Genomic DNA, 14,824 nt, shown 5'->3' on the forward strand with positions numbered 1-14,824 from the left:
TGAAAATTGTAGGGCTGTGGTAATAAGCGGCTAATTGTCTACTCAAGGTTCGACTGGGTCAGGCAAGAGGTTAAATGGGACAGCACGGCAGAAGGAGGCTCCTGTGATGGATGCTGATGAGAGAAGCCGGGAGAAAAGGGAGACAGAGGCGAGGAGGAGGGTTTAGAGGGAGGTACCAGGTTCAACAGCAACAGATGGGCCTGACGGAGGGCTCAGGTTGTAAACTTTGCGCCCGTAACATCTGTCCGTTTCTCCATCTGCTACACTCGCTGTTTACGGTTTGCTTAGTTGAAACTGATTCATTAGGAAAAACGACACAGGAGGCCATCGGTGTCAATGCATATCAATTGTACCAGGAAGAACTAAGAGCTAAGCCCATCGTGGGAACAATGAGTAATATTAATCGTATTTATGTTCTAGTGACATGAATTGTGCATATGTATATAGGAACAACCTGGCTCCATTCAGAACGGTGGTGTGTCGAGTTGCATACTAAGAGGAGCACAAAGCAAGTAAACAAACCCTGGATCTAAAAAATACAATAGTGAAGTTAATGCCTGTACTGTACAATCACACTTTTTGGTTTAGTTAACATAACAATTCCCTGATGCTTAGAACAAAATGGAAAGCGACCAGAGAAATGTCTTTCCTTAGACTTAAATCATGGACCAAATGTGCATAATACTCCATCACCCTTAATGTTGTCATTACGATTTAGGTATTGTTCACTGAATAACTAAGGAAAATGTTTTTAAAATGCACTATATCCTATTGATATGTCAGCAGAGTGCCCTGTTTTTTTTTAGTATATTTGGAATATGCATACAGTTACAATATGTTACATCACATATTTACAGTTTCACATTAAAAAAAATTCTAAATACACCTATTCACTTCCTGTCTCATTCTGTAACACAGACAAATGTATAAATAAATAAAGTTAAAAGAAAATTATGATGGGTGGAAGATTAGGTAACATTTGTTAGGATTTGTCTTCCTTGTACTTTGTAAACACTTTGTATTTGACCAGTTTCTTAAACTGGGTCATTTTAGTACGTTCATTGCTTTGCTTAATAGTAACTATTGATAATTAACATTTTAATTCCACATACTTATATGCTAAATGTTTTAGGTGTAGTACATGCATACAAATGTTTAAAGTTCAATGTTTACCTAATGTTATATTATATATCTTTTAGTGAAAATAATAGTTGTACATTCTTGGATAGGAGGTTACAGTTTGTATTGTGCATAATTTTAGCTGTTTGCAAATGCACAGAATCTTTCAATTTCAATACTTAATTTTAAAAAGATGACTATATGTTTATTTTAATAAAGAACCGCTGATCTGTTTAAGATACACATCAACATTGACCTGCATGCTTTAATGTAGTTTATATGAAAGGTATCTATATGCACATTTTCCTACTGAAATGAAATTTTTTTATTCAAACGGGGATAGCAGATCCATTCGATGTGTCATACTTGATCATTTCGCGATATTGCCATATTTTTGCTGAAAGGATTTAGTAGAGAACATAGACGATAAAGTTCGCAACTTTTGGTCGCTGATAAAAAAAGCCTTGCCTGTACCGGACGTAGCGTGACGTCGCAGGTTGAAAGGCTTCTCACATTTCCCTATTGTTTACACCAGCAGCGAGAGCAATTTGGACTGAGAAAGCGACAATTACCCCATTAATTTGAGCGAGGATGAAAGATTTGTGGATGAGGAACGTGAGAGTGAAGGACTAGAGTGCAGTGCAGGACGTATCTTTTTTCGCTCTGACCGTAACTTAGGTACAAGGGCTCATTGGATTCCACACTTTCTCCTTTTTCTATTGTGGATCACAGAGTTGTATTTTAAACCACCTCGGATACTATATCCTCTTGAAAATGAGAGTCGAGAACGCGAAATGGACATTCACAGTGACTTTTATCTCCACAACAATACATCAGCAAATTACTTTAGCTACGGAGCTAACGTGATAGCATCGGGCTTAACTGCAGATAGAAACAAAAGAAATAAACCCCTGACTGGAAGGATAGACGGAAAATCAAGAATACTGTTAAACCATGAACCTGTAACTACACGGTTAATGCTTTCCAGCCTGACGAAGGTTAACAATGCTGTTGCTAATGACGCCATTGAAGCTAACTTAGCTACGGGACCTCACAGAGCTATGTTAAAAACATTAGCTATCCACCTACGCCAGCCAGCCCTCATCTGCTCATCAACACCCGTGCTCACCTGCGTTCCAGCGATCGACGGAGGGACGAAGGACTTCACCCGATCATCGATCCGGTCGGCGGCTAGCGTCGGATAGCGCGTCTGCTGTCCAAGTCAAAGTCTTCCTGGTTGTGTTGCTGCAGCCAGCCGCTAATACTAATAATCCCACCTACAGCTTTCTTCTTTGCAGTCTTCATTGTTCATTAAACAAATTGCAAAAGATTCACCAACACAGATGTCCAGAATACTGTGGAATTTTGCGATGAAAACAGAGCTCTTTGTATTGGATACAATGGTGTCCGAATACTTCCGTTTCAACCATTGACGTCACGCGCATACGTCATCATACATAGACGTTTTCAACCGGAAGTTTCGCGGGAGATTTAAAATTGCACTTTATAAGTTAACCCGGCCGTATTGGCACATGTTGCAATGTTAAGATTTCATCATTAATATATAAACTATCAGACTGCGTGGTCGGTAGTAGTGGGTTTCAGTAGGCCTTTAAATCAGTACATTACAATACATTGTAATAGCATAATGTGAATTAAAATATTGAAAGTTAAAGTTGTTTTCCTAGTTTTAAATGAAATCAATATACTAAGGATTGAAAAACATGTTTTACATTTTTAAATGAAGCATCCACATGCATAAACTACGCTGTATGCACAATATCCAACTGTATCTAACCTTGACCCTCAGTGTAATGCATCATTTGGCTTAATGACTTAGTTTCAATACATTTCAATGGTTCTGCCCGTTGTGGGATGTGCAACCCCCAACCTCAGAGATTATCCAAACAAATTAACTGTTTTGCACCATTCCCATGCATATACATAAGCCTATCACTCAACATCTGTGCTACTCCGGGGGACAGAACTCACGCTATGGGAAACCTTTGTTCATTTTCTGGTGCTTGAATGGATACATGAGCAGCAGTTAAAAAGCCTAATTCATGAGTTACATGGATGATAAAGAGTGTTTGCAGTATGTGAATCCCACAGTTGTGATGTAAGTCTTCAAATTTGTGGTTCTTTTCACTCAACCGAAATTTAGGGCGATGCACAGCAATCGCTTGACTCTGGAATGATCGAACCAAAAAGTAACAGAAGTGCAACTATTTCAAGTAGACCATAACTTCACCCCTGTTACAGTGCATCCGGAAAATATTAACAGCGCTTCCCTTTTTCCACGTTATCTTACAGCCTTATCCTAAAATGGAATAAATACATTTTTGTCCTCAAAATTACCCTATAATGGCAATGTGAAAAGTTTTTTTTTTTTTAAGAAATGTTTGAAAATGTATTTAAAATTAAAAAAAAAAACATGTCACATGTACTTAAGTATTCACAGCCTTTGCTCAATACTTTGATGATGCACCTCTGGCAGCAATCACAACCTCAAGTCTTTTTGAATAGAATGCCACAGGCTTGACACACCTAATTTCGGGGAATTTTGCCTATTCATTTCAGCAGCACCTCTCAAGATCCATCAGATTGGATTGGAAGCGTTGGTTTACATCCAGGATGTCACGGTACATTGCTGCATTCATCTTAGTCTAGTCAAGGAGGCAACCAAGAACCCGATGGTCACTCTCTCAAAGCATTCCTCAGTGGAGAGAGAAGGACCTTCCACCCTCCAGAAGGATGACCACCAGTAATCCACCAATCAGGCTTGTATGGTATACCAGACAGTAGCCATTTCTTAGTAAAACGTTTGCTAAAATGCACCTGAAAGACTCTCAGACCACGAGAAGCCAAATGATCTGGTCTGATGATAAAAGATTGAACTCTTTGACATAAATGCCAGGCATCATGTTTGGAGGAAACTAGGCACCGCCAATACCCGTTTTTGTCAAACCATCTCTTTAATTTATAAATTTATGTTATTTATATTCGCTTCTGTGTGTTCTCACCTGAACAAAACAACCGTGTCGTCAGCAAATAGTACTAACTTTAAGTCCTTTGTAACTTTAAAAATGTTTGTATAGAGATAAAACAATTGTGGTCCCAGGACTGATCCCTTCACACATTGCTTCCTGTTGGTCAGTTCAAGACCAACCTTCAAATGCCATACCATTCTAATTTGTTAATTATGATTGTGTCAAATGCCTTCGTTAGATCCATAAACACTGCAGCTGCGCACGGTTTACCATCTGTTGCATAATATCTTCTATTATTTAGATTAAGGCCATCGATGTAAAAATGTTAGCTAACAGTCTGTATCCATATTGGTACTATGAGTGCTCTATATTTCTTTGTGAATTTGTCAAATGTTAGTTTTTAATGATTTTAAAAAGTTGTGGAAGTAAACTGGTCTGTATTTATAAACTATTTCTTGTCTGCATTTTATAAATTGGTACAACTTTACCTATTTTTAGTTTGGGAATTTGCCTCTTTTAACAATAGGTTACTGATATACATTAATGGTTGTAAACTCTCATTAACATTTATCATCTCCATATAAATTATGTTACAAACAATTGAGGTTTTGGATTCACATTTAACAAATTTAACCATTTTATCTTGAAACAGAGTTGAGATTTCTATCAACGGTGTCCTTCAAGTCCTCAACTGACACTAGTTCTGGAATATTTTCCTCCAGTTTTGGCTCAATATAAACATAGTTATTAAAGCTTTCAACTACAGGGGCAGTATAGCTCGGTTGGTAGAGTGGTCGTGCCAGCAACTTGAGGGTTGCAGGTTCGATCCCCGCTTCCGCCATCCTAGTCACTGCTGTTGTGTCCTTGGGCAAGACACTTTACCCACCTGCTCCCAGTGCCACCCACTCTGGTTTAAATGTAACTTAGATATTGGGTTTCACTATGTAAAGCGCTTTGAGTCACTAGAGAAAAGCGCTATATAAATATAATTCACTTCACTTCACTTCCATCATGTTGCCATTTTTTTATGATTCAGTCTGAGAAGTAATGAGTGTAATCACTCTTAGTACCTGTAATAATTTTTTCTACATGTTAATAGTAATATAGTTATTGTAGCGTGCTTTTATAGGTTTTTTAATTATTTTCTGCTACTGTAGAGGTTTGTGCTATACATTTTTATGTACAATTCTTTTTTCTAGTAAAGTTCTTCAATGTCTCATTTTAGGTCCTCTTTTTCATCACATTGGCTATCCCAGTGTTTTTCAACCTTTTTTGAGCCAAGGCGCATTTTCTTCATTGAAAAAATCCAGAGGCACATCACCAGCAGAAATCATTAAATAATGAAACTCCGCAGACAATAAAAAAGTCGTCACAATTGTTAGATATGAATTCAAACCATAACCAACCATGCATCATTATAGCTCTTGTCTCAAAGTAGTTCTGTCACATCACACCGTGACTTAAGAGTTTTTTGGTGTTGATCCGTGTGTAGTGTTTTAGTTCTTGTCTTGGGCTACTATTTTGGTGGCTTTTCCTAATTTGTTGGGATTTTCCTGTTGCAGTTTCATGTCTTCCTTTGAGCGCTATTCCCTGCACCTGCTGTTTTAGCAATCAAGAATATTTAAGTTGTTGCTATCTCTTTTTGTGTGGACATTGTCATGTACGGATATACTTTGGACGCCGTCTCTACTCCACACGCTGTAAGTCTTTGCTGTTGTCCAGCATTCGGTTTACTTTGTAGCCAGTTCAGTTTTAGTTCCGTTCTGCATAGCCATCTGCATAGCTTCAATGCCTTTTCTTAGGGGCACTCACCTTTTGTTTATTTTTGGTTTAAGCATTAGATAACCTTTTTACCTTCACACTGCCTCCTGCATATTGTGATCGCGACAAACAATCGTCGTCTCACACGACGTGTACCAGACATCTACAAAGCAATTAGCTACCGGCTTCCACCTACTGGTATGGTAGAACATTGTTAATCTGCAGAGCTCTCGACAGCACCGACACAATGGCACACTATTTGAAGATTAGAATTACTGGTTTGCAAAAAATATTTTTAACCCAAATAAGTGAAACTGCATAATCTCACACTAGTTGAAAAATACTGGGCTATTCAACTGGTAGGCCACAAAAAAACTTTTTTGAAAGGTTTTTCCAAACAGCAGAGCATTGGTGACTGTCAAAATAGACCAAATTCAAATGTCTACTGTAGATGACACTGGTTATCTGGAATATACAAAAGCCCCTCTAGTCTTTAGCTTTCTGAAAATATAGCTCCCAAAACTACTTAGTTGAATAGCCCTGCATTAGACAATCGAGAAGAGCGGAAGGACGAGAGATGGCATAACTTTAATCCCAGTCTCCATCTCTCATGGCAAGTTTCATGCAGCAAAATTATTTCCCCATGACTTTATTAGAAGAGAACATTAACACGATTACAGACAGTTGTAAACAAGAGCACACTGCCCCGCATTTTCAGTCTTTGGCTGCCGGTTCCTCAGTGCTCCAAATGGTTGGGAGTGTTGTGACGGACCCTCTCAGTCCACACTGTCCCTCTATTTGTAACAGATGTTACTGAGGCAACAGTTGGTACTGGAGGGGAGGGACTTGACGCCATCTGTCCAGGGTCAAGTTTTGAAAAGGGATGCAAGAGATGGCTGCAAGTTGAGGAATAGGGTAAGTATGGCTTTGAGACGGGGGAATATAGACCGCATTGTAATCCAGCTCAATGTGAGCTTTCATCCAAGATTGCTTTTGTAGCACTAGAGAGCCTCAAGAGTTTGTGCCCTGCCACACTTTAAAAAAAAACAGTACAAAAGCACCATCCTGTGGTAAGCATTACAACTGCAACAAGGCATATGTAAAATGTATACAAAACTTTATTTATATTGTGCACATTAATCAAATGCAAGTTTAGGGTAACAATTTAATGACCTCAAGGACCTTCTCGGTCTCATCCCGAAGACATGCCATCCTCTTATGACAAACTTTTTTCTAAAAACAAAAAGAGACAGATTAAAAAGTGCAAATGTAATCTAGCATAGTTTCAATCAATGCAATACCACTCACAACAAAAACCTTTAATCGCTCCTTCTCAACATGATAAAATTCAGGCACAGTCAGGTGGATAAAGTCTTTCTTCATGGTGAGGAATCCACAAGTAGGTGAGCGTTTTAGGTGTTCATTCCTGGAGAGTCAAAATGCCATGAAAGTATTTACAAGTGGCCCACAAGTAAGGTAGCTATTAACAGAACATAACCGATGTCCTTTTAACTTTTTCACCGTGAGGGGTTGCAATAGTAAGTAAGTAAATATTTATAAAGCGCTGTACAAAACATAGGTGAAGTAAAACAATTCAACTAAAACAGGAGCAAAAACATCATAAAAAGGATACCAAGTGGATTAAAAATGATAGTTAACAGGTGCTTTAACTAAAAGCTTTACCAAAAAGAGAAGTTTTCAAATTTTTCTTAAAAGTATCAACACAGTCAAGATCACAGAGGGACTGGTGCAAGTTGTTCCAGAGTCTGGGAGCTACAGCCTGGAATGCCAGGTCTCTACGGGTTTTAAAATTAGTTTTTGGGATCTTTAGAAGACCGGGACAATAGCATCATTTCCCCTGAAAAGTATTGTACTGATCATAACTTATGCAGATTTCTTATTTTATGTATATTCATTAAATATGATCAATAAGCTTCACAACTTAATTCCTGCAAATCGATTTTTTACGCAAAGTTTACCCAGCTGTACAGTAGCACTGAACCTTAAGAGTGCCCCAACTTAAGTGTTTTAATATAAGAGCTGTCTGTTGGCTAATTTTTATGCTTTAAAAATGTGTGTTACGGGCATCCCCGCCATTAGTTGGTGTAGCAACTGTATAAGACCCTGTATATTTTTAATAACTACCGACCTGTATCCAACTTACAGTTCTTAAGTAAAATTTTAGAAAAGCTGTTTAACCAAATCAATGACTTTTTAAATGGAAATATTTGAGAAATACATCAGTCTGGCTTTAGGATGAACCACAGTGCCGAGACAGCACTTTAAGATATTAAATTACATCAGGTGGAATATTGATAAAAAAAAAGGTCAGTGTTGGTTCTGCTGGATTTGAAGTGCCGCTTTTGATACAGTGGACTATCACATTTTATTAAGCATACTTAGGCCCGCTCTGGTAATGTTTTAACTGGTTCAGCTCTTCTCAGATGTTATGCAAGTATGGATGCATGTTCCTCGGGAACCTATGAGATAAGATGTGGGGTTCTTCAAGGCCTAATTTTTAGGTTGCATTCTTTTTAATCTTTATATGCTGCCTCTTGGGGACGTCATTAGGAGACACGGGATCAGTTTCCAGTTAGGCTGATGATACACAGTTGTACATTGCCGTGTCACCTGATGACGCAGGACCAATAGATACACCTTAAACTGCATTTCAGACAGCAAGACATGGATGGCAGTGACTTTCCTACAGTTCAACCAGGACAAACATATGTTTTAGTTATAGTTCCTAAAGACTAGGTTTTAGTTATTGTTCCTGAAGACTAGAGGGAGAAACTCTAACCAAAATTACAACACTTTAAACCAGGGGTGTCAAACTCATTTTAGATCGGGGGCCACATGGAGAAAAATCTACTCCCAAGTGGGCCGGACTGGTAAAATCACGGCATGATAACTTAAAAATAAAGACAACTTCACATTGGTTTTTTTGGTTTAAAAATAGAACAAGCACATTCTGAAATTGTAGAAATCATGTTGTTTTTTTACACTTACATGTTGCGGTTAATAGTATTCTATCTTCATTTGTTGTTACTTATACTTTCTGAATAAATGATGTGATAATGTTCATCAGTCAACTCATTGGTGTTAAGTTTCAATCTATCAAGATAAAAAAATTATATCAAAATCAAATTACAGGATGTTATTTATGTAGTTTGCTCATTTTCCTCGACTGATGTGGTTTATTTTGTACATATGTAGCATCATCTACAAAGATAAAAATAATTGCTATTGTGACATCTAGTGGACACATTTAGAACAGCAGTTTCTTTCATTAAAAAATTTCAGCTCATTTTTATACTTAGCAAACTCATCCCGCGGGCCGGATCAAAACTGTTCGCGGGCCTGATCCGGCCCGCGGGCCGTAAGTTTGACACCCCTGCTTTAAACCAACAGTCTATACAAAATTATCTGGGTGTTTTTTGATTCCGAGCCGACTATCATCCCACGTATTGCAAATATTACAAAAAAAGGTTTTTATCTTAAGAACATAGCCACAGTCCGCTCGTTTCTCTCAGGCCAACACTGAGGTGTTAATGATGCATGCTTTTATTTCCTGTCGTTTAGACTATTGTAATGCCTTGCTCTCTGGCTTTCCCAAAATAATATCAGAAGTCTACGATTACAAAACTCAGCTGCACGCGTGCTGACGCGGACCAGAGGGCGGGAGCACATTACACAAGTTTTAAAGGTCACTGCATTGGCTCCCTGTCCGCTTCAGGGTAAATTTGAAAAGTTTAGTTTTTAAATGTCCTAATGCTTTTATCGTATGCTTTTATCGTATCAACCCTTGTGTATCCTGAGGGCCTCTGGAACTGGCCTTTTCTCTTTACCAAATACCATAACTAAGACCCACAGTGAGGCATCATTATGCCACTATGCCCCCCCCCCCCCCCCCTCCAGTGTTGACTTTTTTTTTTTTTTTTTTTTTTTTTAAGTCTAAAGACACCTTTTTACTGATCTTAAGCTGTGTTGATTATTTTGTTGTGTTCTCTTGATTATTAATATTACTACCATTATTCTCTCGTTATGTTTTTATTAACTTGTTAATCTAATATTTGTATCATTTATTTCATACTATTTTTTTGATTGCATTAATTTGTTATTCTCCTGTGTGGATGCCTGAAAGGTTGCGTTTTTCCCCAAATCCTTAGTTCCATGCCATGTTGTTTTTGCTTGTTATTGTCAATAGTGCTGCATGTATGTTTTCTTTGCTTCTCTTTTTGTACAGCACTTTGTTTGCCACTTGCCTGTGTACGAAAAGTGCTAAACATTTTGATTTGAACAGCATGATCTGAGTAGTGTGGTCTCTATTAGCCAATACTATTGTATTGATATTTTTAACTTATGCAGTAATTTTTATGCTTGAAAATGGTTAATGTAGGACAAAAAGTACTTTGGAAAAAAAAATGAAACTACACAAACAATATGCAATGTGGTGAAGCCACAATATTTCAAACTTGATGGAATGAGGAATGACTGTATAATAAAACAAAACGTTTCACTTGTTTATTTAATAAAAACGAATTACAAAAAATGCTGGTTATCCATTTTGTTTTGGTTTCAAATTAAAAAACTGGTAATACGTTTGCCCTACATCAGGGGTGTCAAACTTGTTTTCATTGAGGGCCACATCGCAGTTATGGTTGCCCTCAGAGGGCCGTTTTTAACAATGAGTAATATATGAACACAGTACATATACACATATTTTTCACATAAGATATAAAAAAAATAACTAATATTCTACTTTAAAAACTGGCAGCTCAGTCACCAGAATTTTACAGTAAAAGCAGAGCGTTTTTTACAGCATACAAAAAAATTGAATAAATGGAATGGAAAAACAATACTGTTTTTAGCAGTAAAATTCAAGGCTGCCAGGTTTTTTTTTCACCTTAAAATCTTGTTTTATGTCTTGTATATGGAAAAAAAAAAAACAGAACCTAAGTGGATTTTACGGTAAAAAAACAACTCAGTCGGCGGAATTTAACCGTAAAATCCATTGTCATTTTTACAGTCTACAATTTGATTGATAATTTGATTTGAAATCATAAGTCAAGCAGATATTTAAGTACAGTTTTTCTGGATTTTAACAATAAATATTTTTGGAACATTTTGATAATATTTAATGTTCAAAGATATGCAATTGCATGCAGTACATGATTTTTCATGTCAAAAAGGGAAATAATATTTAGTAAGAAAAGATTAAGCATTTTATCAACGCATATTATTTCCAGGCTGTCGCGGGCCACATAAAATGTGGCGGGCCAGATTTGGCCCCCAGGCCTTGAGTCTGACACACGTGCCCTACATAAAGCCATTTCTTCCGTTGACGTTTTACAAACTATTAGATTTTCACCGTAGTACGTTAAAGGAATTATACTTTTATTTCTAAATTTGTCTCAATTCCGTTTTTCAGGGCACGGCTGGCAGCCCATTGAACATATTTGGTTAATTCTCCTACGACTATTATTTCAAATTAAATGTAGGTTTTACACACCAGGGTTCGTCATCGGGCTCCCATCCTTCCAGTTCGATCAGACAGAAGAAACAGCAGACAACATCAGGCTCATTCTCACTGGGACAGTACACAAAGCCAGCCTTGGCCATCTGTAAACACCAAACCGCTTCAGCAGTTACTTGAAACATACAAAGTGTACACACTGGACATAGCAACTTTATCAAAGTGGGTGAGATGTGATAAATGTCCACTAGATGCCACTGTTTATCAAGTTTGTGTCCTTCCAAAATTATTTCAGCTTCCACTGAATAGCCATTTTCCCCACTGAAAACACAGCCAAGTTTTATTTTGCTGGTTGTACATCCAAATGTGTACAAAAACTGACTGTATTCGGGGTGTGCCGATACGGTTTCACTTCCGAATTGATACTGAAGGATATGATAATACGATATCAGCACAAGTCATGATACATACTTTTATTTTGTATTGTGGAAAATGTTTAATCAAGTGAAATTAGTCAAACAGAACACTTTTAGGTATGAAAAACCTTGGTGTAACTGTTCAAGTTTAAGTTGTCCCTACACTCAGGGGCGCCGAAAAGGGGGGAGGGGGGGTAAAGGAGACGGATTCTAGGGGCCCATGATGGAGGGGTCCCTGTAAAGATTCTTTTCATGGAGCCCAAAATCCCTAGCGGCGCCCCTACCTACACTAGACATTTGATTTTAGGCTATTTGGTCAGAGTCACAGGAGCGCAGTGCTGGTTTTAAGTACCTTTTGCAAAAATGTAAGTCTCTGAAGCTTTTTTTTTATAGCCCTTAATCACAGATGCCTCAAAGGTCTGCACAAGTCACAACAGTATCCTCTGCTCAGATCCATATTAGGGCAAGAAAAAAAACTAAACCCAGTGGGGACAACAAGAAACTTTGGAAGGCATTGCAGATGTGGGGATTCCCCTGGGTGATTGGTGCAATGGATGCTGAGTGGATACAGTTAATAATGTGAGATTTATTAACTGTATTGCATCTGTTACGTTATGAGAAAAAAGGGGACCTAAAATAGAACCTTGAGGCACACCACTTGTATAAACTAAAGTTGAACAAATGACAACATAAAGTAAACATGCTATTGCAAGACCTTAGTTACATAAATCACATTACCAAAAAAAAAGTGTAACTGCCAAAAAGGAGAGGACTTAAAGGGGTGCCCTGAGGAACAACTTAGTTATGTACATCACCCCGGTGTTCCAAGTTTGGTCAAATGCCAATGCAAAGATCTGCCAATGTCTTTACAGTGGTCCAAGTTCCTCTATACAACAGGAAATTGTACCATTTTCAGGACTTTGCTGAAATTTTTTTTTGGACTGAACCTGGGGGCCAGTATGGTGTCATTCTCAGGCCGGATTTGGCCCCAAGGAGGCTAGTTGAATAACTCTGCTCTAGAATGTACATTTCAGCCACATGACAGATTTTGAAGAGACACACTGTGACTGATATATGAAAACACGCCAATAAAGCAGACTACTTTTAAAACATGTTTTAAAGACTATGTAAGAAAACTGTCAACACCCATCCATCCATTTTATACCGCTTGCCTTTTTTGGGTCGTGGGGGGTGCTGGAGTCTCAGCTGCATTCGGGCAGAAGGCGGGGTACACCCTGGACAAGTCGCCACCTCATCGCAGGGCCAACACAGATAGACAGACCACATTCACACACTAGGGTCAATTTAGTGTTGCCAATCAACCTTAGACTTAGACTTCCTTATATTGTCATTCAAATTTGAACTTTACAGTACAGATAACACGTTGCATTAGCTCGTAGTGCAGGATAAAAGCAATAAGGTGCAGATATAACTAGATTACTGTACAGATAAATATATTGCACTTTTGCATATGCATCCACGTTTATGGATGTATGTTATATTGTCTTTATATTCCAGGGAGTTATTCCGTTTTTGGGGGGAATTGAGGGGATTATTATGATGTAGGACATGCATCCCCAGGTGCATGTCTTTGGAGGAAGCCGGAGTCGCCGCAGGGAACCCACGCAGGCACAGGGAGAACATGCAAACTCTACACAAAGACCCAGAGCCGGGGCTCAAACCCAGGACCTTCGAATTGTGAGGCTAATGCAATAACCCCCGTTTCTCCGTGCTAACAGTCAACATTCAGCCATTAAATAAGATGAAACATTTGTGCAACAGAGGCTGGCTGTGCAAGTATACGTTGGACACATCACTCCCTGACACCTTAAGAGTTAGCGCATTGGTGTTGACGGCTAAAGTTCTTAGCTCAATGCCTGGTGCTCCAACACCCAGTTTTGAGACCAGGGCAGCAGGGGCTGGACCAGGTTGCATAAAATAATATGCGTGACAATTGCAAGTGGTCCATATAAACAGGATTAGCATTAGGGAGAATCATTGTCTCTTGGGGGCTTTTGGGCTCTCTGGGGTTAACAGTAACATGGCCTATAATGTTGCACATGCAGGATGTGTCATCAGCACATCAATCAAAAGAAAAGAGGGAAGGCAGATTGTCTCTACTCTAAACTCCTTTACAGTGAAACTGAATCCGGCACCTGCTGGATGGTAATTTACATGCTGTCCCAGAAGAGTAGAGGGCAAAAGTATAAAATGGTAAACAAAAGCCAATCAGAGCGATATTCTCACCTTTTCAGGCGTGCAGTTACAATCCTCTCGAAAGGGCCAGTCTGCAAAGGTTTTCTCACGTAAATCTTGACTGTACATCATTCCATGTGTCTGAAACCTTTTTGTTAAGACGTCTATACTGGCCATGACTACACCGAGATGGATCCAGCCCAGCATTTGGAGCTTATGTAGACACTTAACACTAATGAACCCACAGGTGACGTTACGAGCTTACACAGGAGATTTCACTTCAAACTGATTTGACTCAGGTTGAAAGTGTTTTTTGTTTTTTTATTGAGAAGTTTATTGACATTCTAAAGTAATTGAACCCATGTAAGGCTTTAAAAAGGCAAATGGATGGCACAAAAAGCCAAAAGGCTTGTTTCCATTGTGGTCCATTAAACATTCATCACATTTGATACATTCAATAATAAAAGATATATAACCTGTAACTTTACGGGGTGTGGGCATGAAACGATGCATGGAAGTCACATATTCACTTTTTCACTTATATAAAGTATTTATATATAGACTACAAACATATAAGCTGCAGGACCTTAGTTTTAATTAAAAAAAAAAAAGGGGGGGGGGGGGAGTAAACTCAACCATAATCAAATTATCTAGTTAAATAACATACAACAAAAATAAACAAAAATAAAATAACATGATTAAAAAATAAAGTATATATATGTAACAGGTATAAGAAATACTTTGATTATTTGAGTGAAATTCCTGCTAAAGTATGCATATTGTTTTGTCATGCAATGAGAGGTCCAATTGCGCCATCTGCTGGTACCTAAAAGTCTATAAATATGACCACAAACCGGAAGCTGTTA

The 14,824-nt window shown here is 38.2% G+C and overlaps 1 protein-coding gene across 1 annotated transcript; it reads right to left on the bottom strand.

Annotated features, from left to right (window-relative positions):
- Nucleotides 1–6,601: 6,601 nt before the first annotated feature.
- On the bottom strand, nt 6,602–14,168 carry birc5b (baculoviral IAP repeat containing 5b). The gene is made up of 5 exons (XM_062051991.1): nt 14,010–14,168; nt 11,383–11,492; nt 7,179–7,296; nt 7,044–7,103; nt 6,602–6,766 (listed from the first exon to the last, which is right to left on the bottom strand). The coding sequence occupies exons 1-5, from the start codon at nt 14,163–14,165 to the stop codon at nt 6,737–6,739; spliced, it is 474 nt and encodes a 157-aa protein (XP_061907975.1). The 5' UTR covers nt 14,166–14,168; the 3' UTR covers nt 6,602–6,736.
- Between the last annotated feature and the right edge of the window lie 656 nt (nt 14,169–14,824).

This window comes from Entelurus aequoreus, linkage group LG07 (genome assembly GCF_033978785.1).
Source record: "Entelurus aequoreus isolate RoL-2023_Sb linkage group LG07, RoL_Eaeq_v1.1, whole genome shotgun sequence".
Lineage (NCBI taxonomy): Eukaryota > Metazoa > Chordata > Actinopteri > Syngnathiformes > Syngnathidae > Entelurus > Entelurus aequoreus.

Excerpts from the sequence above, each read along its gene's own strand:
- birc5b (XM_062051991.1), bottom strand. The coding sequence starts at position 14,165 with ATGCTGGGCTGGATCCATCTCGGTGTAGTCATGGCCAGTATAGACGTC. Across the intron at positions 7,104-7,178 it reads AGCGATTAAAGGTTTTTGTT|AAAAAAGTTTGTCATAAGAG; the intron begins GTGAGTGGTATT and ends TTTTGTTTTTAG. Across the intron at positions 6,767-7,043 it reads AGACCGAGAAGGTCCTTGAG|CCATCTCTTGCATCCCTTTT; the intron begins GTCATTAAATTG and ends CTCAACTTGCAG.